At 34.5% G+C, this 27,379-nt stretch overlaps 2 protein-coding genes, 1 long non-coding RNA gene and 1 pseudogene across 3 annotated transcripts in view; 2 read left to right on the top strand and 2 right to left on the bottom strand.

The window, feature by feature from the left end:
* Positions 1 to 27,379, bottom strand: part of LOC148905681 (hemicentin-1-like) — a 160,891-nt gene that overhangs the window by 82,526 nt on the left and 50,986 nt on the right. The gene's annotated exons all lie outside the window — the stretch shown is intronic.
* LOC116287136 (MAM domain-containing glycosylphosphatidylinositol anchor protein 1-like) lies at positions 1,586 to 26,547 on the top strand. Its single transcript, XM_089040242.1, has 7 exons — positions 1,586 to 1,730; positions 2,215 to 2,637; positions 19,813 to 20,064; positions 20,729 to 20,980; positions 24,251 to 24,517; positions 25,587 to 25,853; positions 26,513 to 26,547. The coding sequence occupies exons 1-7, from the start codon at positions 1,658 to 1,660 to the stop codon at positions 26,545 to 26,547; spliced, it is 1,569 nt and encodes a 522-aa protein (XP_088896368.1). The 5' UTR covers positions 1,586 to 1,657.
* Positions 4,589 to 8,649, bottom strand: LOC148905684 (uncharacterized). The gene is made up of 3 exons (XR_016121687.1): positions 8,344 to 8,649; positions 4,847 to 4,955; positions 4,589 to 4,675 (listed from the first exon to the last, which is right to left on the bottom strand). It is a non-coding gene; the product is annotated as an uncharacterized LOC148905684 (long non-coding RNA).
* Positions 12,264 to 14,670, top strand: LOC148905683 (uncharacterized; annotated as a pseudogene).

Here is a 27,379-nt window from a genome sequence, read left to right as displayed (position 1 = left end):
AATTCTCGTTCGAAGCAATACAGCATTTATAGTTTCTTCGAGCTTCAAAATTCCTGTATTTCGTGACAGAATTACCTGTAAGCTGTTATTTAACATGAATGCTGAACTTTTGAAGGCTACAAAGTAAAAAAATATGCTTATTTTGAGAATATTTGAAAGAAAGAATTCTTGATCTAAAGTTGTTGTTCTTATTTTCAACCGCTGACCGGAAGTTTGGAAAAATGAATGAGACAGATTTTGTGGTTACCAGACATCTTCAAACATTCGGCCTTAGCAAATGTACTCACTTAGTCAATGAATCCGATTTATTACTCTGCCGCGCAGGTAAGTATAATTACAAAATACAAAGAAATGTATTGAGCAATGTTTAATGTTGAGTGTATGACGGTAGGTTGAAAATGACGAAAATTGCAAATAAACCATTGTTTACTTTGAATAAAATTTTTTTTATCGCGTTTGCAGACTAGAACATTATTTTTTTTTGCTAGAATTTTGTTATTTAGGTATTAACCTTCAACCTCTAATACTTGTTTAGCTTATTGGCATCTTTTTGGTGCTAATTTTCGAAGCTTTGATATGGTTGAATTTAGGACATTTTGAATTTTAGGCCTTATAATTTGACTATCCAAGGACTAAAGATGATTGTACCCGCAGAGATTTTGCACGATTTGGTAACTTCAATGTTTCAGAAAACTTCCCACCAAGCCTCTATATTAGAAATGCAATACTTTTGGAGAACGACCAAAAAACATTTTGACCATTTTATCTTGTTGCTAAAACAGTTGATACATCGGTTACTTGAAGGCACGAATATTTCATGTACAAAATAACAAACTAACAATAATTGGTATTTTTCTAAACTAGAAAAGATACTTTATAATTGACGAAAGTTTTAAGGAAATTAAATTTAACATGTATGAGAAACACAGCATTGAATTTTACTTTCGAGTGGGTTTAATTTATTCCAAAAATTGGAAATTAAGGTCTTATAAAACACTGGCCGTTTCCATGGCAACAATACATTTGGTGACCAAATTGTTGTTGTTTTTGTGAATCCCATATAAAGGCCTACTCACACACCAAATTTCAAGGGTGGTCAAAAAATTTCATTTCCCACTTTGCTTGAGTCTTACAGAGACCCACTCTTAATTTTTTTATTTCCATTTTAACACAACACCGATTTTTACTGGGTTACCTGTGTGCCCAGTCGTAAAATGTCTTTGTATTTTTTTCTATATGCTAAAATGTTCCAAAGTACTCCTTACCCCCAAATAACGGTACACAACAAAGATTAATAAGCTCCAGCATACCAGCACATTAGGCAACACAGTGCACGCTCCAAGAGTGTCCTGTTTTAAAAAAATAAGTACAGTTCAGTCGGCAACAGCTAGTCCAATAAAATCGAAATGCAGGCCACGAGTTGGCCAATGGGCCCCTTTTATTTTATTTATTTATCATTAGTAAATTTTCTATGTGTATCTTGCATACCTAGCTGGGCTACCTGTGCTTGTCTAAAACGAGATGGCCTGAGAACGGGGTTGCCCTCGTTTCTGAGTGCAGAAGATCTGAATAATAATGTGTTTCGTTGTCGTTCCGTTGTGAGCGTCTTGAAAAGAACTAAATATTTTACTTCCTTGTTCTCGGTTATTTACAGAAGATGGGCTTCTCAGGCTCATTGTGCACGTTTCTCTTCTTATACTGGACTTTGATTTTCGAGGTGCCTTATTTAAGTAAGTATATTGTAGTAATATAAGAATTACTGCGCGGTTTTTGATATTCTGCGAACTCGGACATTTCAACAACGGCTTGTGTTGTGAAATTGGTTTTCGCGAGGCTTTCGCTGCTTATGCCGTCAGTCCAAAACATAAAAGCTACTGACTGGTTATTTTGGATTAACGGCAGAGAAAAAAAAAAAAAAAAATTTCATCGTGCAGCTTGTAACTACCGAGTTCGCAGGATATCGAAAACCGCAGTTAGTCTTAACACTCTGAAGGAAGTTTGCTGTAATTGAAAATAATATTGCGTCGAACACTCGTTTCTCCTGTGAGAAATGAGAGACTGATGAAGACGTGGACAATTTTAAGTCGTATTAAATATTAAGCTTTAAGCTTGTATATCACCCATACAAGCTTACCAAGTATACATGCACGTCAGATGTTATTGGCAATTTATTAAATATCGATTAAACTAAACTTTTCTTCTTTCTTTTTCCAGATTGTTTTCAATTTATTGAAGTAACTCAGAACCCACTCGTTGTTATTATTGGTCATAACAGTACAGATGTCAAACTGCAATGGGAGTTTGAGCTGGATGTCAATGATCAGTTTGTTGGTTTCGTTATCTTCAGATTCAGACATGGTCAACATGATCAAACAAAGGTGGAAGTAGCAAATTATTATTCCAGTGGTCCTCCCAGGGTTAATAATGCTACACTGTATGCTCTAAATGCGAGTTATGTTTCACCCAGAGGGTTTGCCAGCTTCTTAATCAATAACATACTTCTTCAAGACACTAACAAAGATGGAACCAAGTTTGATCCCCTCGAGTCTGATGTGAGATACATGTACAGGATTGATGTTACAATTCCAAACTTGAATCCAAGTGTCAGGCCAAATGCGATTGAACTACAAGTTAAGGGTAAGTTTTACTACTTCCTGCTCTTGGTTATTAAATGTTTAATAATTTGAACTTATAAAACTATAGATTCTGTATTTAGGTGTGCATATATTGTGGATATACAATGCATTACACTGCATACTATACTTTTATCTAAAAAGTGATAGTTAAAAAAATGATGTTAGTAAATGCTATATGTTTGCTGAATGTTGGTAAAAAATGTGCCATTTCTGACTTCAAAACAAGTAGCGCATTTCAGAACAAGAATATAACTACAATTTTTAATGACATTTACATTCAAGAGTGATTTTCTTTTGACGTAGAATATTTTCATATACTGATCCCACAGGTAGCCCAAGCTTGGTTTCTGTGGTGTCCTGTTATAAGGAAATGTATGGGGATTCATCAAAAATTTCAATAAAATCATGGAAACGTAAAATAAAGCCTTGAAATTTTACCTGATCATTGAGAAATAACACTTCTTTCGCTCTGTGTGGTTATTTTTTGAATTTAGCCCGTTTTAAGGATTTCCCCCCCCCCCCCCCCCAACCCCCAGTAAGAAATAAGAGAAGGTTGGAGACTCGAGTCCCAAAAGTGAACCATCACAAGTCTTTGAAACCTCATACGTCTTCGAAATTTCTTTGCAATTTTAGTCATGAACCTTCTCTCACATCCCTATAGAACCGTGAAAGTCGCATTATAGATTAATCTTCGCGTCTTTAAGCCATGAAATTTGCCTGCATTGACATACTACCTCGCTTGTTCTGACCCATACTTGGAGTTCACTGTACACTAGTTCAACGGATTCTTTCGGCAACCGACCCGAGGTCACGCCGGAAGTCTTCATATCGTAAATGCGGATTGGATTTGGATATAGTCTTTCTTCGAAATTATAAGTTAAATACTTTTGTATCGTAGGCCGTTAAGAAATACACTCACCATAATTTTCAAAATTATAAGTTAAATACTTTTGCATCTTAGGCCGTTAAAAAATACACTCACCATAATTTCGAAGAAAGACGCAACCATATCCAAATCCAATCCGCATTTACGATACGAAGACTTCCGGCATGACCTCGGGTTGGTTGCCGAAGGAAATTCGTTGAACTGGTACAGTGAGCTCCAAGTACGGGTCAGAACAAGCGAGGTAGTATGTGAATACAGGCAAATTTCATGGTTTAAAGACACAAAGACTAATCTCTAATGCGACTTTCTCGGTTCTATAGGATTGCGAGAGAAGGGTCACGACTAAGATTTTGGCGCTGGAAAGAAAATTCGAAGACGTACGAGGTTTCCTAGACTCGTGATGGTTCGCTTTTGGGACTCAAGTCTCCAACCTTCTCTTATTTCTTACTTGTGGGGGAAAAAATCCTTAAAACGGGCTAAATTCAAAAAATAACCAGGCAGAGTGAAAGAAGTGCTATTTCTCAATGATCGGGTAAAATTTCGAGGCTTTATCTTACGTTTCAATGATTTTATTGAAATTTTTGACGTATCTCCATACATTTCCTTATAACATGACACCACAGAAACCAAGCTTGGGCTACCTTTGCTGATCTCAACTCTTGTGTGTGTCTTGTGGTTTATAATTAGTGCATTCTCTAATGGCGTCAACATACCATACTTAACTTTCTGAATGAGGTGGAGTGTAATATCGTAAATAATTATCAAGCCCAATTCTGTGTTATCTGCTGAAACCACATTCTGAGGTTCATTAAATAGCCAAGGTCTTTATATTATGACATACGATATATCATGTGAAAGCCAATTGTATGAAAATTGAATAATCTGCAAACTGGTTATAAAGATTTAATAAGTTTTTCAACTACATATTTATCAAACCTCAAGTTTGGTACATGATACTGATTCTTTTATTGATTTGAGCAGGAATTAATTAAGGTTTCCTAAATATTGCTAGCAATGTGTTGCTATGTATAGGTTAATATTAGTTATTCAGTTTTTTTCTGTTTTCTGTTGGTGGGCTATTAGGTTTTAAGAACAACCAGGAAATGTACTGTAGATTTAAGATCCATAGATGATTTGTAATTTTGTAAGAGGCCTTAAATAGAAAATAAAAAATAAAATAAATATATTAGTTAAATGAGCACAGTTGCTGACCTTTTGTGCTTGCAGCAAACTTTAAAAAGAAGAGCTAATATATTACATGCAGCATATAACACATTATTATAGCTAGGGCACTCATATTTTTTGTACAAACCACATCCGGTACCTGAGTAACATTTTCCATATCTTCACTAGTGAGGATATCGATGATGTCACTTGCAATGTTTTCCCGATCACTTGAGGCGTGTTGTAATAGTTTTTCTTTGTGGATTCGTCTATATAATAAAAAGAAAATTACACACATTGACTTGAAGATATGAAGTTTATCTTCTCGTGTTAAAAAATATTTCACTTGTTCGCTGCACTCACTTGTAAAATACTTTTCATCACTCGAAAATAAACTTCACATCTTCGCCACCGTGTAATATCCTCTATATATCATTAAGATGATATGATATATCAGTACCAGGAATCATTGGTTTCTGTTGTTATCACACACACACACACATGTTATATGGTAATAACAGAAACCAAATACTACTGATATATTATCATCAAATCGATAGGTTTAAAGTGGCTGCATTAGAAAAAGGAAGCACCTGTGCACACCTCTACGCAACAATGATGATGCCATTATTTGAGCTCACGGTGTGTTCACACATTAAAACCACTCAAAACCCCGAATGACCTTAAATTTTTCATTAAGGAATCATACACATTTTGAACTTCAACATGACGAAACCTTAAAATTTTGCGCAGGACTCTATGCTTTTTTTTGATTTCCGAAAGGGTACATAAAAAAGAAACTTCTGACAAAGTCCAGAAAAAAAAAGCATCATAAAATAACTGCTATGAATGTCGCGTTCTGATTGGTTTGGAGCGCATGCTTTATGAGAGCACATTGCACGCATGCGCACTTTCCGTTGTGTCATTCCTATCTATTATGTAATTTGTATTTTATAAAAGAAATAAAAAACTTGCTTGCTGTGCTGTGTTCAGTCATAAAGCACTTAGGGATTGGCAGAACACTCGAGAAGTGTCCAGAAGCACTCCGCTAATGAGTCGTGCTTCACCTAACACTTCTCTCGTGTTCTGCCAACCCCCACGTGCTTTATGGCAGCACACAGCACGCTTGCGCATTTTCTATTTCTTCATTTTACGAATAGAAAAAAGCGGTAAGTCTTCTTTTTTGAATCTTTTTAGGAGAAAATTGTTTGAAGCACAAGAGGAAAAAAATACTATGTTTCTCAATAATTGTCCAAATTTTTTCACTCATATAATTGTAAAAGATGTATATCTTAATTAGGGTTCCTGAAAAAATTAAGTCAAAAGCTAAATAATAATAATTAATATTAGTATATTTTTATACTCTAATATAGAGTCTCAAGAGCTTTGATTGGTTGAGCGACAAGTGATTCTGAGATGATAATCAACGCTGGAGCAGTTATTACTGTATGAGGTTTTTGAAAGTATTTCAGATCGGAAGTAATATGAAAAAGTATTTCTTATCCTGAATTCCAACTTTCCTCTGATATTCAAGCCTATAATTATACTAAAACAATCATTCCCCTCAGATTCAGTGATTATGGTGAATATTATTACTGTATTTACCTATATTTACATATTCCACCGATAATCACTTCACCTTTGGCAAATAATAAATTGTTAAATCAAACCTTTCTTGAACACATTTATTTAACTGGAGGTCTCAATGCTTTTACAGTAGGTTGTTAAAAAAATATTAATAAATAAAGTAGCATAAAGAATAAAATAATCCCTTATCCAGTTAAGTTCAGTCTTGAAAATGCCAATAGACCTGGCTTCTTTCAGAGATAAGTGGAGAGGGAGTGAGATAGTGTTCCATAGTTTAGAGTAGTAAGGAAGAGCAAGCTTGCTGGGTGCTTTGTATGTAGTTCAGCAGAATTTCAAAGAATGTTTCTTTGTGAAACTGGGAGCCAGTGAAGCTTTCTCAGAATGGAAGAAATATAGTCGTATTTCTTTGCCTTTGAGATAATTCTATCAGAGGTGTTTTGTGTGTGTTGTAATTTTTGGGTTTCAGATGATGGAAGGCCATACAGAACAGCATTACAGTATTTGAGTTTGGAAGTTATAAAAGCAAGTGCTAAGCATTCACAATGTTTAGACGAGAGATATTTTCTAATTTTACCAATGTTTCTTAGTGACTGATAAGCTGACTGAGCCACCAAGTTTATGTGGCTTCTACATATACATAAGCAATTACCAGTGAAGTTTTGAATTTTTCTGTCGCAATTAAGTATATCTTGAAAATGACCTCAGGACACCCCTTTTAGTCCTTTCCAGATTTGAAATCAGCATTAAATTTGGGTTTATGAAGTCATGATTCAAAAACTTTTTCCTGGATTTTTTGTATAGTAGTATAATATAGATATTTTTAGGTAGACAGCTCCATACAAATTTCTTTGGTTAATATTTCGTAATTTTTTTTAGAAAATTAAGATAAGAAATATTTCATTTTGGGAAGCAAGGTGGGTAGTGGAGCACCATGAGAGTGCTCGCCACTCACTAATGCAACCCAGATTCGATTATCACACTCTGTATTACAGATATATGTGAGTAATGTTTTTAATTTGGTAAATCGATTTGCTAGGTTTGTTATCTACTGGCTATTAAGTGATATGCGCACGTAAAAAAAAAAAAAAAGAAAAAAAAACATTAATTCATAAGTGAACAATTTCCACACAAAAATATAAGCAGATTTATTTTATTTTATTTAGACAGGTCAAAATAATTTATGTGTATAACTACTTTATAAAAACGAATTATTATTTTGAACATCAAGACATATGATACTAATATTTATAATGATGATGTTGCAATTGCATGGCAAATATTTCATGTTTATGGTAGAGTATTGTTTTAATCTGGAGTCTGTCAAACAACCTCTGTACAATCCTTCTGTTATGTCTATTTCATATGCAAATCAACTGAAGCAATGTCTTATTAATAACTTCTTGTTACAAAATGCTTGCTACTAGAAGAAAAAAATCAGAAAATCGGGATCCATTTACAATTTAAAACTGCAAAATATTATTTTTGATATTTAAAAGAATGTATTGGGAATATTTAATATAGACATTCGGTGAATGGTACAGATTTTTGCATGTAATATGCTTACATACTACTGTGAAAAATATTATACGGATGCCCAATTTTCAAAATAACATGTTGAGGGCTGTTGCAATTTGAATACTAAAGAAAGTTATATGAAGCTGGGTCACAGAATTTCAGGAAACTTTGGGAAAAATATGAAAAGAAAAACAAAAAAATTCATTTCTTCATTTGACTCGTGTTCAAATGCAGGGAAAAGTGCATCAAATGAGTTACTATCTAACATATTATGATTCACATGCAAACAAAATATGATAAGAATGCCATTTGGCAGATGTCCTAGTTATTTACTTTTATATTGACCAAAGAGTCCAGGGTTTCTGACAGGATGCGTGGGTGCGGACCCGCATAATTTGCCTTTTTCCGCACAATCGAATGATTTCTGCATAATCCGGCAAAATCCCGCATAATTCGTCAAAGATCTAAAGAAAACTATATATAATAATCAAGAAGAAATGTATTATAATGTTTTCTTATTTTGATGAAATTACGAATTTTTTATAGTTTACTTACCAAATTTCAAGCAATAAACAACGTTTAAAACTGTATATTGAATCATACGCCATCGTGTAATGAAATAAATAAAACGTACTCTCTGATTGGCTAGGAGTCAAACAAAAGACATAGGTAGCAAATGAGAGTTCTGGTTAAATACATGTATTCGCAGACAAGATTTTCGCGCGTAAAATAATATTTCCAAGGCGTGACGATATTGACAAGTGCCACCAATCGTGCATATTCTATGACCCTGTTACAATTGTTGGCTCTGGGCCATTTACATTTCCACAGCTGCATGAAGTAGACCAAGTGTATCAGTGGTTGAGGAGAAATAAAATAGTCTAAATCCTTCTACTTTCTTTCACCAGAGCAGCATTTAGCACAGCATTTAGAAACTGATTACGATCGTTAATCGTTACCAGTTGTAAACAAGTATATTTTAGCCTAGGGTTAGCTTAACTGGCACTGTGATGTTCAGTTTTAAAAATATAATATTTCAAAAGCAAATACATCATAGATGAAATTGAAGAAATTAACACGACTTAAATTATGCTATTTATGGATTTTTGATTTTGTGGCGCGAGTTAATTTCCTACAATAAGATATGATAATCTATTAACTACGAATATGCAAACAATTGTTGTGCAAGGTGAGGTGAGGTGGTAAATAACGTTGAGATTTTTTGTTGAGCTTCAAAAACAGATCATGAATTTAAGGTTTCGAAAAAAAACAACATTTAAAGTAATGTTTTGGAGAGAAGCATATCGAGTAGTGCGAAAAACACGACGATTACACATGTGGATTAAAAACCTGAGATAAACAAGTCCAGTGTCAAATAAAGAAGCAAAATCAAGGTAAAACTGTAAATACTTGCGTAAAACTTTAGTTAAACAAAGTTTGGAATTAAATAAAAAAGCAAAATTAAAAACAATGTGTATAATCCTGTAAAAAAAAATCAGAAATTTTTTCGATTGTGACGTCATCCTGCATCCTATATTCCGTATGATTTGCCATTTTCTTCGCATAATCCGGGAAAAAATCCCGCATAATTTCAATTTTTTTCCCGCATCCTGTCAGAAGCCCTGCAAAGAGTATATAGCAGGGGCTTACACTGTCATAAACAAACTTTATTCTAGGTTTCTTCCTATTTTTGCTGTTTTTGGTCATTTTTATACAAACAGACTCATAAGAAAAACTTTAATATTTAGGGTCAATATAAATGTGATCAAGACAAAAATAATATTGTCTGCTAAGAGTGACAAAAGATTAATTAATTGCACTGAGTTCCCGTTTCAATTATCATGTCATCTCGCGAATCGATTTTTTACGACCATAATAACCAGTTTCAGTCAATACGAAAGTAGAAACCCTGAATATGACAGGAAACTCAGGAAGAACTTGGAACTTGAGTGAAATTGCATACCCTGTTTATGATAAGAAGCTCGAAAAACCATACCCTGTTCAGCAGATCATCCCCGTATAGTTCATATATTGGAGTACCCCCCCCGGGCCCAGGATATCATTTAAATTTGTTTTCCATACTGTAATTGTTCACTCATGAACTCTCTATCTTTTGCAATGGAAGTTTATGAATAAAAATAATTGTCAACCTCTTACATCTGATAGTCTGTATATATTTTAGCACTTCGTCATATTGCCATTGTTTCAATGGCTTAATTTGTGCTTCAGCAATTGGAACTCAACATTGCCTGGGAGGGGGACTAGAGGGGGGTGGGGGTGGGTGGAATGACAAACACCATCAGTCTTGTTCAAGATTGTAGGAAGTGTGCATTTGCATTCAGTTTGTTTGTATATAAGTAAGTTGAACACTAGCTACCAATTACAGTATTAACTTACTAGAAAAAGATTTCTTTGAAAATCAATATATGCATGTACATCAGTAGCATACTAATGTTTATAATGATGATGTAGTATAGCATGACAAATTTTTTATTTTTATAGTGGGACATTGTTTTCATCTTGAGTCAAACGGCTTGTATTGATCCAGCTGTTATGTGTATTTCATATGCAAATCAACCAATGTCTTATATCTTCCTGTTTGATATCCTTCATTATTTTGTTACCAAACACTTGGTTAGACGAAAAGGAATCAGAAAATCAGTATGGATTTAGTGGTTTCTACATTAACTGCAAAATACTCTATGTTATGTTTTTAAACATACTGTGATAGACATAGTATATGGGTGGTTGGGATTTTGCATAATATGTTTGAACATAATTTTGTAAAGTTTATTAATATGGATGCCTAACTTTCACAATACTACATAAAATAAGGACTGTTGCATGCAATTTGGTTAAAGGAGACAGATGTGTTGGTTTTGGGTCTCAGAATTTCATCTTAAAGCAAAGAAATAATTAAGAGAAGAAAATAAAATAGATGATTTGTCCTTTTTTTTCCCTCCTGGTAAAGAGATTTCTGCAGTTTCATTTAAAATTCGATAACAGCTGCACAGAATGACTCATTTCTAGCATGAAATTAAATTGTAAATAAAATATGTCAGCACTCAGTGAAAAAGAGACCTGAGTGCTGTCTATCGTGTTATATAAATTTTATTTTCTATACCATGTCAAGAGATGAAATACACTAATATGCTAGACTTGCCCAAAGTCAACCTCTCTAGCTCGTTTCCCAAGGAATTTTTTATTATTTAATTGAAGCGAGAACTAATTTGTCATGCGCACTGTTCACTTTGTGAAAGCTAGCTACATGGAAGATATATCTTTATTTTAAAAGTTTAAGATAATAATGGAAGTTTTCTGTTGATCAGTGCAAATTCTTTCTTTTATGTTATTTCTATAAGTTACAGTACATGCTTTTTTCACAATCATTGTATGGTCCAGTAACACATACACTTATACCGTGTTAAGCTACATATGACCACCTGATAGATAAATGCAGATAATTGATCAAATTGTGAAGACTGTAAAGCATAAAATATTCTGACTCAATAACAAGGCTCAGCATATGCACTAGCTTTGGACAATTATGTTTGTGCATGGAGACTTTGCCTCTCTTTTTGACAGCTGTTGCTGATTAATAAGACTTGTCGATAATAAAAAATAATGTAATAATTGTAAGTGTCACTTATCAATGTTGTTTCATTGGCTTGATTTGGTGTTCAGCATTGCCTGGGGAGCGGAAGACAGGAGGCCATCTATATTTTCATAAGGGCGTGCATGCCCTCATGGAAATATTGATAAAATTTAATAAATTATGTGTATTGTAGGCATCAAAAATATTAAAAAATAAGAAATATAATGGTAAAAAGATATTTAATGGATAGAAATGATTAATTTTCTTATTTCATTAGCAATGTTGAACAAGTCAGTCTCTATAAACATAGTATTCAAAAATATAAATGAAATAAGTTTGCCCGACTGATATGATGAGTGTCTAGTAATGGCTAAAAGTCTGTTATCTTGTATTTGTTGTGTACTATGTAGTGTTTAAAAAACGATTAGGAGTGTTTTATCAGGTATAAAAGCATGAGGCGTAGCCGAGTGCTTTTATACCTGATAAAACATGATCTATGATTTTTTTGAACTGCTTAAAACACTCATGAACAATTCATAAGATTTTGGTTCAACTGGAGCCACCATACACGTCATGAACATGGATTTTTATACTTCGATAGAGATTTGACGTCAAGGGCATGCGCAACCAGATTCAATAGAAGCTCCCACACGTTGGATATTGCGTGCCAAGGCAAAGGCAGGCACGTTAGTCAAAGATCTTTTGGGTTGACTATGACCTTGATGAAGCTCTATGTCTTCATCTAAGCTTGGATGCATACTTCATCCCTGATGAAGTCATCCTCATAGTATTCGAGTGGTCTTTATATGAAGATCACATGTGTCTTTATATAAAATCACTTCAATTCTCGGTTTTCACCCACGTGACTTGGTGCATGACAACGGTTGCTAACCGCCATATTGGTGCACAACATAGTGTAAACAAAAGAGATTCATCACAATCGAGCGACTAAAAGTCAATATTTTCAGCACATTTTCTATAATGGTTCTTTGTTTAATGGTAAATTGTCATACCAGGAGTGTTCGTGATAAGGGAATTTCCCTCTTTCGTGTTCCATCGGTTAGAAAAAGTCAAGGAGAGGAGGCAGAAGAGCTGTCGATTGAACGACGTAGAAAGTGGTTGGCCGCCATTAGTAGGGTTGGGTTATCCGAAGAAATCATCAACAGTGGGAGAATTTGCAGCCGTCACTTCGTTTCTGGAAAACCTGCTGCCAATTGGGATAAGTTTAACGTCGATTGGGTGCCTACATTAAATTTGGGACACAACAAAACAGTAGTAAGTGAGAAAAACTCTGATCTTCAAGCCGCGCGAAGTGAACGTGCAAAAGTGAGAAGGAAGAGACAACAGGAAAGAGCATTGTTCGAGTCAGCTGCAAAGGTAGCGAAACTGGATGAAGAAGGCGCTACAATCGACAATATTTCTTTTGACTCTCCTTCTTTAACTGAGGAAATCAGCCAGATCGCAAATGACCTTCAATCAGCGAGTGATAAATCAAAGTTGCACTGCCAAGATGGCGATTTATTGGACGGGATTACTTCGAAGCTGGAGGAACTTTGTAAGATCACTGACTCTAGCACACAAACAAACGAAGTTAATCCAGAAATGACCGAGTCAAGCACACAAACTGAGGAGTTAGATTATATGTTTTCTCAGCCAAAGAAAGCCCCTTTCGATCGCGAAGATATGCTGGAAGATAGGAAGGTACTATTTTACACTGGATTGCCTTCAGCTACTATTTTACAAGCTGTATATGAACATGTAGCCCCTCATGTGGCAAGAAAGTCGTTGAGCTTAACGAAGTTCCAGGAACTTGTCATGGTCTTGATGAAACTCCGACTTAATGTGCCATACTTGGATCTTGCATACCGTTTTGAAGTGTCTGCACCAACTGTCTCCAGGATATTTTTTACCTGGATAACAATCATGGACATACGACTCTCTCAACTAATATATTGGCCTGAGCGGGATGAACTATGGAGAACAATGCCTCAATGCTTCGAGTTTTCGTTTGGAAAGAAGACAACAGTGATTATTGATTGTTTTGAGGTCTTCATAGAAAGGCCTACCAACCTGCTGGCAAGAGCCCAGACCTTCAGCTCCTACAAACACCACAACACTGTAAAGGTATTAATTGGAATCACTCCACAAGGCACCATTTCCTTTGTATCAAAGGCCTGGGGTGGCAGAACATCTGATAAGCTCCTCACTGAAAACTGTGGTATTTTAAATAAACTTGTGCCTGGTGATCTAGTAATGGCCGACAGGGGATTTACAGTTCATGAAAGTGTGGCATTCAAGAGAGCAGAGCTTGTTATACCAGCGTTTACTAAGGGGAAGAGCCAGCTGGACCCCATCGATGTTGAGAACACCCGAGGAATTGCAAATGTCAGAATTCATGTGGAGAGGGTAATCGGTTTGCTGAGGTCAAGTACACAATTCTGAAAGGGACACTGAGCACTGACTTTCTCATGAGCAATAAGGAACAGGTACCAGTCATTGATATCATTTTAAGGGTGTGTTCTGGTCTTGTTAACCTTTGTCCACCAATCATTCCATTTGACTAGATTATAAACATACTAATTATTACCAAAATTTAAGAATTTGAATTTATTTATAAAGATAAAAATGAAATACCAGGATATTCTTGTATTCAAAATGTCATAATGTATTGGTGACACAAGAAATATTTTTCTGCTTTGTTCCTGTCAGAGTAGCTATTTTATTTTTGGACATTGCTGATGAAAACTAGTGTATCTTAATTGTTTATTATTAATTCTCAAATTTACTACTATTTTGTTGCATTTAAAGCACAATAGAATATAGTGGTCTTTTGTATCACCTATTTCAAAAAAACAGTTGTCACTGCCAAAGGCAATAGTCGATTCGAAGGTGTAATATATGAAAATAAACGCAAATAATCAAAGCCTTTAAAGTTCTTTCAGGCTACAAACAACACTGGATATCTCAAAACTCATTAAAAAAAAAAAACAAAAAAAAAACAAGTGATTCCAGAAATTGTTGGAACTATGAATAACCTATCACCTTTCTCCTTTAGCGATGACAACCTTTCTTAAATGAAATAGGTGTATAGATATGTTTTTGTGTAATGAATATTCTAGTGGATCGAAACCAACTGTTATTTGCTAAATAGCTACTATGATTATTAACAACTTTGTATTTCTTTCATGGTATTAATGCATTTGCTCTTCTAAAACAACATTACTGTTTCAAATAAAGAGTAGATGATGGCTAGTGAACACTAGCGTGTTCTAAACACATATTCTAAACTGATGGAAACATTGTAATTTTACCAATTTCCAAACACTGAGCCAGATGTGGGCGCATTTTGGGTATGTCAAATGTAAAGTCTCGTGGGCTGAAACCATAAACCAGACACGTAGCAAATGCTATGGCAAAGATTCCACAGTCACTCCCATTCAGTTGTTGCTGGACTGTTACATTTTCTATGCCTACATAGCTGTCTGCCATTAAACTCTCTACCTGTTCTTCAACCTCTTTGGCAATGATATCATGGTAGAGACTATCATAAAGGTTGACCATGCCTGGTCTACATCCAATAGAGCTTATACAGACCCAGTGCATATGTCCTGTATGTAATATTTGAACAAATTCTGAAGTGACAACATCAAAGTTCCTAATGGGGCCAAGGGTTGTTTTTTGAAAGCTCTCTATCAGAGGATTGACTTTCTGTAGATGTACTTGTGCTTTCTGAATTATTGTACAGTCCAGCCATCCAGTAGGTGAATTAATGATGTCAAAATGACTGTCATTGAGGCTACCAAGGGAAGCCCTCTTGTCTAAAACCCCTTTAGTCACTTGTGTTATTTTGACATCCGATTCATCATCACTGGAATCAATAATTGATGGATAACTAGTAGATACAGCACTAGCATTATTACCAATGATTGTACTTTCCTTTTTGTCCAATTTAGCTGCTTGCATTTGTGGAATACTGTTTTCACATTTTAATTGGCTTGTTGATGCAGCACTAACAGTGTTGGCTTTTGAAGAAGAAGAACAAGTGGTAGGACCAATAGAACTAGATGCAGTTACTTTGGCTGCTTGAGACACCTTGCAATTGCTGCACACCCACGTAGTTTGACTATTGTTAGGCATTCTGTTATAGTCCAGACACTGGAGATGGAAAAACTTTCCATTTTGGCAATTTTCACTGTGACATTTGAGAAGCCTTTCATTCATCATTGGTGATGAGCCACATACACAAATACTGTCCAGTTTCAAAGCTTGATCATTATGTGTGCACTTAGTAGAACTTGCCTTTGATGCTTTTCTTGGCTTTTTGCATTGAAATTCTGCTAGCAAGCGGCAGTTAGGACAGTACCAAACATCAGGGACTGAATCTGATAAATGCAAACATGTCTGGTGAAATTCCTTTATTAGGCACTTTGGGTTACTGCAGTGAATAGTTCTTCCTTGAGAAGGCATTCCACAGTAACAAATACCAGAGGACTTGTTTGCTGGTTTTATTTCAGGTAAGTGCTGTTTTCTTGTATACCATCGAGCAAGAATCTCAGGTAGTATGCATGTCTGCCATACTTTTGTAACTTTGGGAACGATAGCTTCCCAGTGACTTGTTTCTGGGAGAATTCTTTCAATGAAGACTTGAGGTTTGTTTTCGCTGAATGCACACACGACAAAGTCACAAAATTGGCGACCAGTTATAGACAATTGTTGCTGCACTTGGTAATAATACTGGTGCTTTCTCTTTAGTCGAAATATTCCATTCACTTTCTCTAGGCAAGAACTTTTCTTAAGCACATAACTTTCAAAGTCCCAGTTTTCAATAATGTAAGGGCACTTTACTTCTCCACACCCATCACCACAACAGGAGCAGGAACAGAGGAAATCAGGTGTTGCATGCATCCAGGGATGTTGCTTATCAATGAAAACTCCACACTTTATCAGTACAAAATCTTTGTGGTTTGCAGACATGAGATGGTTGTAAGTCTCTATGGCTTTGCCTTCATTTTTGATTCCATGATTGATTGCTTTAGATTGCACACTAAACAACTGTGGATAGCAAATGTTTTTAATAAGTGAGATAGATGGTTGGTCAGGATTTGTATTGGCAACAGAATAACTCATTGAAGCCCCAACACGACCAGCTCTATGTTTAAAAAACGCAGTTCCTTTTGATTGATCCCTTGTTTCCTGTTCTATTAATTCTATCTCGGAATCAGAAAGAGATAGTTCGACTTTGCAGCACTTTTGTAACAGCTCTGGGTAGTTCAGCTTCAGATTCTCATGATTGTAAAGGGATGGTATCGTTAGAACACGCCGACTTTTTAGTACAAATTGATCAGCATAAGGAGCCACTAGAGAAAGAATGACAGGCTTTTTTTGGCTCTCATTTAGTTTTGCAAAGAAGGTTTTCATATCCGTTTCTGTAGGGGTGACATTTGGGACGGACTTCGTTTTCCCTACCGGAGTGCTAGTCGAAGGTTGTACACCATCAATTTTAACGTCTAATTCATCTTTCAACTTTCGAGCTGATTTAAAATTGATGTCTTCAACTTGAGCGTACGGTACTTCGTTTACGTAAGTTGGGAGTAGCCACGTACATTTCACTTCTGTGCAGGCCAACTTTCCATGTATACGATTCCACGCCTCAATATAAAACAGTACGCTCCCTACATGAGAGCAGCACTCTGCTAGACCTGCTTTGCAACCAAGGCAGTGGGCAGATATTATCGTTCCTTCTCCATTAGCGATAATCCAAATTGGTATTGGCGGTTCATTCATTCGCTGCGAATGACGAACTTTTCCTAACACCACGAACTTATTTCCAATGGCTTTTCCTTGAACGCTCGTTATGAAGCCCGATACCATTTGATTGTAACTCTAGACTCTTGAAAGCCTTGAACTGCCTTAAAGTATAGAAGCTGGTTTCCAGCACAAGATAAGAGAGAAGATCGGTGGCTTCGATCGGTGGCAGACATTCTGCATCTAACTTCTCGCCTTGTAAACACGCGGGGTCGACTCCAATACCTTCGATTTTTTTTAAATATCTCGTTCGAATGTGATTTTCAAGCTTTTTGGCGTATTCAGATAAGACAATTGAAGAGGTATCTTCAATTCTTTTCTGTTCTTGGGTTTCGTTTTTTGAAATATCGACGAGTAAATCCTCGGACATCGCATAATTCGAATCAAAACATAAGCGCACGTGTGTGATTTGACATATGCTAATGAGCTTCCTGTGCACCAATATGGCGGACACTAAGTTTTAATCCGCTCGTGACGTCACGTGAAAACCGAGAATACTAATGAAAAGGAATTTATCGGGTATAAAGGTTCATGCACGTGACGTGTATGGTGGCTCCAATTGGACCATAAGCTTATGAATTATTAATGAGTGTTTTAAATATACATAGAAACCTCATTAATAATTCATGAAGAAAACACAATAGAAATCATGACCATGAAGGTGATTTTAAATCGGATAAAGATTCGTCTTCATTTGCATAAACTTTAACTTGGATTTTCTCTATCAAACTTGGTTCATTTCGTAAAAAAATCGGTACACAATGAGAACAAACATCATAAGTTTTCTAAGCCGTTCAATAATCTCGCAGATCGTGTTTTATCGGGTCTAAAACCACTCGGCTGCGCCTCGTGTTTTATACCCGATAAAACACTCCTGCTCGTTTATTAAACATTACATATAATGTCAAGTGAAATACCCTTTCTGTTTAACATAATTAGAAAATGGGCTTTTGTTGCTAGATTTTATTTGGATACTAGATGTTATTTATTGTCTTTGATGTACGGACACCTGTCATGATGGCATGGCAGTAACTTAATATAATGTTTCTGTATAATGTAATAAAATAAATATGTGTTTTGAACTAGATTAAAATCTAATGCAACAGTTATTAACATCAACGTAAGAGAACTTTTATAGCTCACACATTATTTATCTCTTAGAAAGAAGCTGGACAGTTCTTTCATAATGATAGAATGTCATTTGATATATGTCCCTGGAGAGAGTAGTCAAAAAATAAGATTGTGAATTTAGTTACCTGATGCAGTTAGTTAACCTTTGTTAGAAGAGATCTAGGTACTATTTTTATACAAATTAACAAAAAAATCTGTATTTAAAGAATTTCTATTAAATTCAAAACTAAGCTGCAAATGACTCATTTCTAGCATAAAATTCAATTGTAAATAAAATAAGGTCAGCATTAAATGAAAAAAAGAAAAAGAAAAAATCTTGAATTTTGTTTTCTATGCTTGTCATGTGGTGAAATGTGCTTTATGCTAGGCTTGCCCAAAGTCGACTTCTGTAGCTTGTCTCCAAAGGAACTTTTTATATGAATTTTAAAAGTAGATAATATTCATTAGCAGTTTTCCACTGACAAATTCAATTTCTTTATTTTATGTTTTCTTCATTATTTGATATTATTTCGTAAGCTACAGACTGTTGTCACAATGATTTCAAGGTTCAGTAATTACTTACACTTATAATACGTTAAGCTACAACCACCTGATAGATAAATGTAGATTTAATAGATCAAATAGTAAAGGCTGTAAAGAAATATTCTGACTCAAAAGCAAGGCATACAATACGGTTATGTTTTAAGCTGCATTAATTTTGGACTAAGTTTGTGGGGACTTTGACTCTCTCTTCAATGTTGTTTCATTAGCTTGATTTGGTGTTTAGCATCCAGAATAAAGGTTAAGAGCACTGTGTTGCAAACTTAACATTTATGCCTAAACACAAACAGTTTTGTCCAAGTCTGACTGACTGACTGACGGACGGACGGGGTTTTTAAGTCAATGGTGGGAGTGTCTGCATCAGTAGTGATTTTTTATTCATTTGTATGTACATCCCCTTGCTTACCATGTACTGTTTGCTGTGTTCTGTGTTCTATCTTAATCTAGCTTAACTTATATATTGGTATATTAGTTATTTTACATAGCTAGTATCATAATTTCAGTTTTAATAGTTTATACCTTTTTTCTATAGTAATAATGATGATACTAAATAAATATGTATTCTAGAACCAGGGCCGTAGCAAGGTCAAATATATTGGAGGGGCTCTCAAGCCATTCCCATGTATATTGAATTGTTTCGCCACACTGGATTTTAGATTGCAAATTACATTGTTTGGATTCTCTCTTTTCACTAATTCTGATTCCCCTTGTCATATATGACATTCTAAATATTATGCAAAGCAGTTGAAAATTTATTGTGGGAGGGGGGGGGGGGGGGGGGGGGGGGGACGTGGGCGGTCCCCTAGCCTTACCCCTTGCTACAGTCCTGAGAACTCAATATTCCAAATTCTATGTTAATTTGTTAGTTGAGAGGGGATGGTAAGAGTGGGGAATTAGTTAATCACTTAGTTAATCCCTCATAATTTTACTTTATTAATTCTTAACAATTTCAGTTCATTCGTCGTGTACTATACATCCTAATACAACAACAGTTAACGAAACAGATAACGTTTCGCTAAACGTCACCACCACAGGAAACCCACCTGTTTATGAGTACATCTGGACTCATCCTAATGGAAGTAGACTGACCGCCAATAGCAAACCGACATTTACTGCCTCAAGACAAGATACTGGGACATACAAGGTGTCTGTGTATAATGGTGTTGGTGATAGGAGTTATTGCACAAGTCACGTCACTGTACAATGTAAGTAATAATGCATGTATTATCATGTATATCTTAATCTCTTGTGGATTAGTAATTATTACTGTGTGCACACTAACCAGGACCAGTTGAACAAAATTTAAAATAAAAAAAACTTTAGCCTGATCGGGAGAGAGCAAAATCAGTAACATACACGTATTGACCTCAGCTAATCACGATCACTTATTCCCACCATTGTTGATAACATCTAAGTTTTTTTCCCTGAGATATATAATTAAATGATGCTTTATTGCTTGCTCCTGATTGGTTCAAGTTTGATTTTATTGTTTTATTCTTTTATTTTAATATTTAACAATATCATTTCAACAGAGTGGCTCTTCATCCACTGAATTCCAGTTGTATGAGTTTGTTATTGAATTTTCCGTCCGTACTGATATACCGTATTATTCATTTAAATGTACTTTCCTTAGTTTAGCATGTGCTGAGTTGTAGATATTTTACCACTGACTGTTTTCATTGCTACGCGCTTATCGAGAGAATAGCCACAATATGGAAATCGGGCAATATGTAGGTCAATAAACTACCTTTCAATCAAATAAATTGTTAAATTAGTTTTCTATGTACCTTCTCATGTTCCCCGTGCACCTTATTTTACTTTATCAACACTGGAAAAAACGATTTTGCTTGCTTCTTTTAACGATTTCAGTTCCTTTATCGTGTACCATACATCCTGATGTAACAACAGTTAACGAAACAGACAAGGTCTCGTTAAACGTCACCACCACAGGAAACCCACCTGTTTATGAGTACATCTGGACTCATCCTAATGGAAGTAGACTGACCGCCAATAGCAGACTGACATTTACTGCCTCAAGACAAGATACTGGGACATACAAGGTGTCTGTGTATAATGGTGTTGGTGATAGGGGTATTTGCACAAGTAACGTCACTGTACAATGTAAGCTGATGCATTTATTGTCTATGTTGTTATATATTCTCGGTACCTATAATACATATGAGCATACAATAAGATATGGAGTAGCCGAAAATATTCATTTATACTGCAGGCTCTGCGCACTACATCATTCTTAGGAGTGAGCTGGTGGGTCGTATACTCTTGATGAAGTTTGGACGATTGTGCACAAAGGAAGAAGTGATGCTAATTTATACATTGCAAGGAATTGTGGCATGCCTAGTATGTTAATTTCATGTTTTATTTCGGTTCTGAAAAAATAGACGATATTCTCTTTGATCAAAATCGGTTTACGTTCACCTCTTATTACTCGTCTTTTGTTGTAATATTGTGAAGGGGAAAAAGGTCTTAATTTTACTTAATTGGTGAATATTTAAGAATATGTTATGTACGGAATGAGCCAGAATTCTGCTCTATTCGGATTTCTCATTTGCCTTTACGTAGGAGTCAATATTCTTAAATATCAAGCATCAGGTGGCCTTCGATATAAATGATGCTTGCTTTTATTTTTGTAACTACTGACCACAGATATTTAAAGGTCTAAGTCCTTTTAAAGTTTAGATTATGATTGATCTTGGATACGTTCCTTGAGAATAGGATAAGTAGTAAGATAAATAGTAAGAAACATAATTAGAATAAGAATGAACAGAATTAGATTGCTTAGTATCATGAGAGTGTGTAATCCCTAATTCCTCCAAAAACCGGCCCGTACTGCAGAAACACTACCACTAGAAATACTAGAGTACGTTTGCGGCGCGGCCCAATAAGGCAGTGTTGCATTTTGTATGCGGTAATTCTTTTCCCTAACTTGCTTTATTTTCATTTTCATATAGTTATGTTTCGTTTACATATTGCCGCCATGAAGCATGCTTTAGACCGTAATTTTCTATTATAGAAAATGTATTTCGTTGGCACTTGATTATGGACACCAGTTTTCCAAATTCGACGTTTGGCCGCCTGATTATTTTGAGCTACTTTAGTTATGCAAACAATCTGAATGATTTCGAAAACCACACTAGCAAAGGCTGCGTTCATAATGTTTGGCAGAGTGGTTTGGGGGGGTCCGGGGGCAGGGGAAAATATGAAATGTCCAGAATCTTAACACCCTCCTAAAGTCATGCAAAAAAATACGGTCCCCCCTAAGCAAGGCTTGTAGTTTCTTCCAACAATTGTGCATCCCCCCTTTTTCCTACCAAAATTTTCCCGATCCTTCCTCAATTTCACCTGCCTCCCCCCCCCTCTCCTCCTCCTCCTCCTCCTCCTCAGCTATACATTATGAACGCAGCCAAAGTGGGTCAGAAAATCGGTCACAATCTTTTGTCTGCTGTTTTGGTGTTTAAGACGATTGTTCGATCTTTTTTTTTTCTCCTTGATTTGTTTTCCAGGGCCCAGTTGTTCAAAGCCCGATTAGTGCTAATCCTGGTTTGAACAACCCGGCCCTATTTGTCAGCTTCGGAGTTCGTACTATCTGTACAAGGGTCGCGAAACTTATTGTAGTATCAGTCGTTTTAATGAACCACCACTCCACTAGGGGAATACTGATTGTGCAAAAAACAAGCTCGAACAATCAGTTTAAAAACTTTGCTTCAACGTTCTTTGTCTGGTCTATCGCGTATATGTGAACGATGTTTCAAGAGTGGAGCTTTTATTAAAGGTAATGTTCCATTGACATCTTACTTTATTCATTCATTGTTGTGTCATACTCATTCTCATATAATAATGATTGCTATTGAAAATATTTAATGCAAAGCATGAGACAATGATCATCGTTTTATCGTTCAACTAAATTATTAGCAGTTAAAATAACGTCAAGACTTAGGTGAAGTAAATGACAGGGCCAGTTAGTTATGAATCTAATAAATCAACCAGCAAATCAGTAAAATCGCCTATTCTTCAAATTAACAGTTAAGAGAAAAATAAATAAACAAACAAACAAACAACAAACAAACAAATAAATAAATAAACATATAAATAAATAAACAAATAAATAAATAAAAGACAAAAATTGGCTGGGTAAAGGATTATTAATGCATTTGCTTTCACTGACAGCATTGATATAATTTTTTATTCGACTTTCAAAAACATTTATATGCCTTATTTGGGAGCGCCTATATAGTGTTCAAGCGCGTGCAAGAAAAAAAAAAAAAAAAAAAAAAAAAATTAGTTACAAAGGGAAATAGCTAGATGCGATATTTCTCTCTTTTAAAAAAAAATCCTTATCTTCATTTTATGCTATTTCACTTGACGATGGCTCAGTGACCCGAGCGATTAAAAATATTGCAAAATTCATTAAGGCTTTAAATATTGATTCCGAAACAATTAAAATACGTGCATTAATTTTCACAATTCAATTCAATTCAATTTCAGTTTATTTACACTGTTTTTTTCAATTTTATATAGAGTGCTTACACTATATCCATGAAATAAAATCTAAATAGTTACTATCTAACATTTTTTATTTAGTGACTATCACTCAACTGGAACAGCTTTAGTAACAATACACAAGGGAAACCAAGCACTCAAGACAATAGAAAGATAATACTTTGTGTATTGTTACTAAAGCTGTTCCAGTTGAGTGATAGTGACTAATAGTCGCTAAATAAAAACTATTAGGTAGTAACTATTTAGATTTTATTTCATGGACATAGTGTAAGCACTCTAATAGAATTACAAGAATATATATAGTTGAATAATATTTAGAATTTTTAATATAGTTAACAATATAATAGGTGTAAGTGTACGACAACCAAAGGAGCTAAAGCTTTCTAGTTGGCTGTCGTAATTCTCATTTAGGGTCAAAAAAAAAAAAAAAAAAAAAAAAAAAAAAAAAAAAAGAAAAGAAAAAAACTACAAGGCTATAATATGATAATACTATAATATTAAATTCAACAGTATTAATTTCCACTATAGCAAAAAAGGAGATAAATAATTATATATAAATATATATATGTAATGATATAATTGTTACAAGGCATAAAGGTTAGCAATAAATTCAAACAATCTGGCTTCGCTTGATTTTCTAGATAATGTTCATGATAACTGTATTTGATGATTAAAGTTTATTAACATTTAACGAGTATTCCCTACTCTCCTCAGTTATAATATTTTTGGGAAAAAATAAAAATTAAAAACGTTGTTAAACATAGCCATACTTGAAGATGTCATTGTTTAGTGATTATAACAGTTTTATCCCAGTATGCATCTTGAACGTTAGTTCTTGTTTTTTTTTATTTTTTATTTCATTATTTTTTTTAGACAAACCATATAACACAGACATCAGCCATTCTCCAAATAAGACAACATTTTGTCTTGGGAGTCTCATAACTATTACTTGTACATCGAATGCAAACCCTCCTGTTGAAAAGTACTCTTTGTATCAAAACGAGGAGTTGGTTCAGGGAAACAATACTGGTTTATTCAAAGTGATACTGGACAAAATAGGGACAAACAGGTTCAGGTGTGAACCTAAAAGCAAGATTGGAGTCGGGGAAAGCAAAAGTTTAACTCCAATCAACGTTAAAGGTTTGTATGATAAAATATTACTCGGTGCAATTAGACTCAGATCAAACGTCGAACTTCACATAAGTCGATGCTTATTACATCAAAGAAAATCTGCCTTGTTAATTATTGTTTCAATTAGGTTCGGCTCATGTGAAGTTCGAAGCTTGACCTGAGCCTATACGACAATAGAGACGATTGAACAAGAGAAGTACAATTAATCGTTAATTTTACTCGGTAAAATTATTTAAATCGCATTATAGTACACTCAACAAAATTACTCGACTCTGATTGGTCGAGAGGAGTACAATTATAGCGTTAACTGTACTCCGTAGGAGTACCGAATTATGTCGCTATGGCAACACGGCCAAAACAATGTCAAAACAATTATTTTCTATCATTTTGTACTTAAAAAACACATAAATAAAAGTTTAAAGCCATAAGAACTAATCTTTTTTATGCATTTCAGTTGCGCGATGGACTGAAAATCGGCCGCCAAATAGACAAAGATGAACGGCGTCGCTTCGCATTTTTTACTGAAATTTTGTTGAGTGAAGTATAAACAAAAAATCGCACGATCTTCTCGTACAATTTGGAAATTAATAGACACGAGTAATGTTTTGAAATTTCTTGTAAGTGCAATTAAAGAACTTTCAAAACATTACTCGTGTCTATTAATTTCCAAATTGTACGAGAAGATCGTGCGATTTCCTATACTAATAGGAATTCTATATATCTGTTTTTAACCTACAAGCATTTATATAATACTAAAACGTTTACAACTAATCTTTTTTATGCATTTTTATTGTCCTTAATTAGAGTTATTGATAAAAATTGGGCAAAGAGACAGATAAATACCTTCGTTTCGAATGTTTCGTTGAGCGTACTATAAATAATATTTGCACGACCTTCTACAATTCGTGATGAAAAAGGTTCTCATAAATGTTTTAAAAGTTCTTAAATTGTTTTCGCCTGAAGGCTCGTGCAATTACAAGAACTTTTAAAACATTACTTGTACTATTAATAACGAATTGTACCCCAGGTCGTTTTGATTTCCTATTCTAATATATTCTTTGAATTTCTTTCAATGCAGAACCACCAAAAATCAGTAATTGTACGATATACGAAGGAGAAAAGGGATATGCTTCAGCAGTTGAAGGAAGAAATGTAACTCTGAGGTGTGATATCTCTGGTAGTGAGCCGTTAAACATAACATGGACTAATGGACAGCAAGTGTGGCATGACAAAACTGTCACATTTGAACCAGTCAACAGGAGTGATACTGGTACTTATAATCTGACAGTGAGCAACGGAGAGGAATGTAACAAAGCAGAAACGAGTTACTACCTAGATGTGTATTGTAAGTAGAACTTTGGCTACGTTCTGTGCTATTAGTATGTTTTTGGAAAGTATCACAAGGTTCTTTTAGAGTCAGCATATAATATTCTGGGTAGAGGAATTAGTAAATTAAAGAGTGCCTACTTTCTTTTTTACACTCTTTGTTTCTGAAGTCCAAACGTTGTGTTTTCTCATAATTTATGATCCCCCACGAGTTGACTCGCGTTTTTTTAAGTGTATTGTTTCACCCTATATAATGGTTTTGTATTATTTCCTTTTTCTTTCCTTTCCTTTCCTTTCCTTTTATTCTTTTCTTTTCTTTCTTTTATTTATTTATGTTATTTTCTTGTGTCTGTTGCTCTGGTCACTTGAATTTCTTTATCTTTTCGTTTTCTTTAGCTTTTCCTGTTTTCTTTTCGTTTTCTTTTCTTTTCCTTTTCTTTTCTTTTCTTCTCTTCTTCTTCTTTCCTCTTTTTCTTTTCTTTTCTTTTTTCTTTTCTTTTTCTTGTCTTTTCTTTTTTCTGTTTCTTCCTTTTTCTATTTTTTTTCTCCTTTTCATTCTTGTTCTGTTCTTTTTTTTCAGTTTATCTTTCCTTTTCTTTCTCCTTCTTTTTAGTATATATTTTCTTTTCTTCTTTTTCTTGTTCTTGAGCTTTTATGTATTCTTGTTTGTTTCTTTAGGTAATGAGCAGGGACGGAAAGATGAAGGTGCATGATTTTTTTTTTTCTCTTTTTCTTTCACTTTTTTTTCGAATTTTTTCTTTCTTTCTGTTTTTTTTATTTTCTTATTCTTTTCTTCTTTTTTTTTTTGTTTGTTTCTTTGGATTTCGTTGATCTCTGTTTTTTTCTCTTTTCTTTCTTTTTCTTTTTTTTTCTTTTCTTTCTTTTCTTTTTTTTCTGTTTTCTTTTCGTGTCTTTTCTTTTTTTCTTTTCTTTTCTGCTTTTCCTTTTCTTTCTTTTCTTTTCTTTTTTCTTTTTTCTTTTCTTTTCTTTCTTTTCTTTTCTTTTCTTTTCTTTTCTCTTTTTCTTTCTTTTCTTTTCTTTTCTCTTTTTTTTTTTCTTTTTTTCTTTTCTATATTTTTCTTTTTCTTTTCTTTTCTTTTCTTTTGCTTGTTCTTTTCTTTTCTTTTCTTTTTTTCTTTTTTTTTCTTTTTCTCTTTTCTTTCTTTTAAATTCTCTTTTCTTCTTCTTTTCTTTTCCCACTTTTGTCTTCTCTTTGTGTGTTCTTTTTTCTTTTCTTTTTTTTTTCATCCCTTCTTTTTTTCATATCTATGAGATTATGCTCATACCATGTAATATGATGATATTGAACTGCATATGAATGAAACATGGGAGAGTTTAAAAAAAGATCCCCTACTTCTCCCTCCTCAGTGGAATTCCCATAATATTTTAGTTCAAAAAAAAAAAAAAAACAAACAAACAAACAAAACAAAAAGAAAACAAAAAACAAACCAAAAAACAAAACAACAACCACGAACTAATTGTAAAAGATAAATACATAAATAAAAAAAAGTGGCAATGCTTGTTTTCACATCAACAAATCAAAAC

Source organism: Actinia tenebrosa, unplaced genomic scaffold (genome assembly GCF_029948245.1).
Source record: "Actinia tenebrosa isolate PJP-AT-01 unplaced genomic scaffold, QUT_ActTen_1.0 PGA_scaffold7__59_contigs__length_16204524, whole genome shotgun sequence".
Classification (NCBI taxonomy): Eukaryota; Metazoa; Cnidaria; class Anthozoa; order Actiniaria; family Actiniidae; genus Actinia; species Actinia tenebrosa.
The sequence above is the reverse complement of the archived record's forward strand: the minus strand, read 5'-3'. Positions and strand labels throughout refer to the sequence as shown.

Coding starts and splice junctions, on each gene's coding strand:
- LOC116287136 (XM_089040242.1), top strand. CDS start 1,658: ATGGGCTTCTCAGGCTCATTGTGCACGTTTCTCTTCTTATACTGGACT. Junction 20,065..20,728: donor AAGTCACGTCACTGTACAAT/GTAAGTAATAAT, acceptor TAACGATTTCAG/TTCCTTTATCGTGTACCATA. Junction 20,981..24,250: donor AAGTAACGTCACTGTACAAT/GTAAGCTGATGC, acceptor TATTTTTTTTAG/ACAAACCATATAACACAGAC.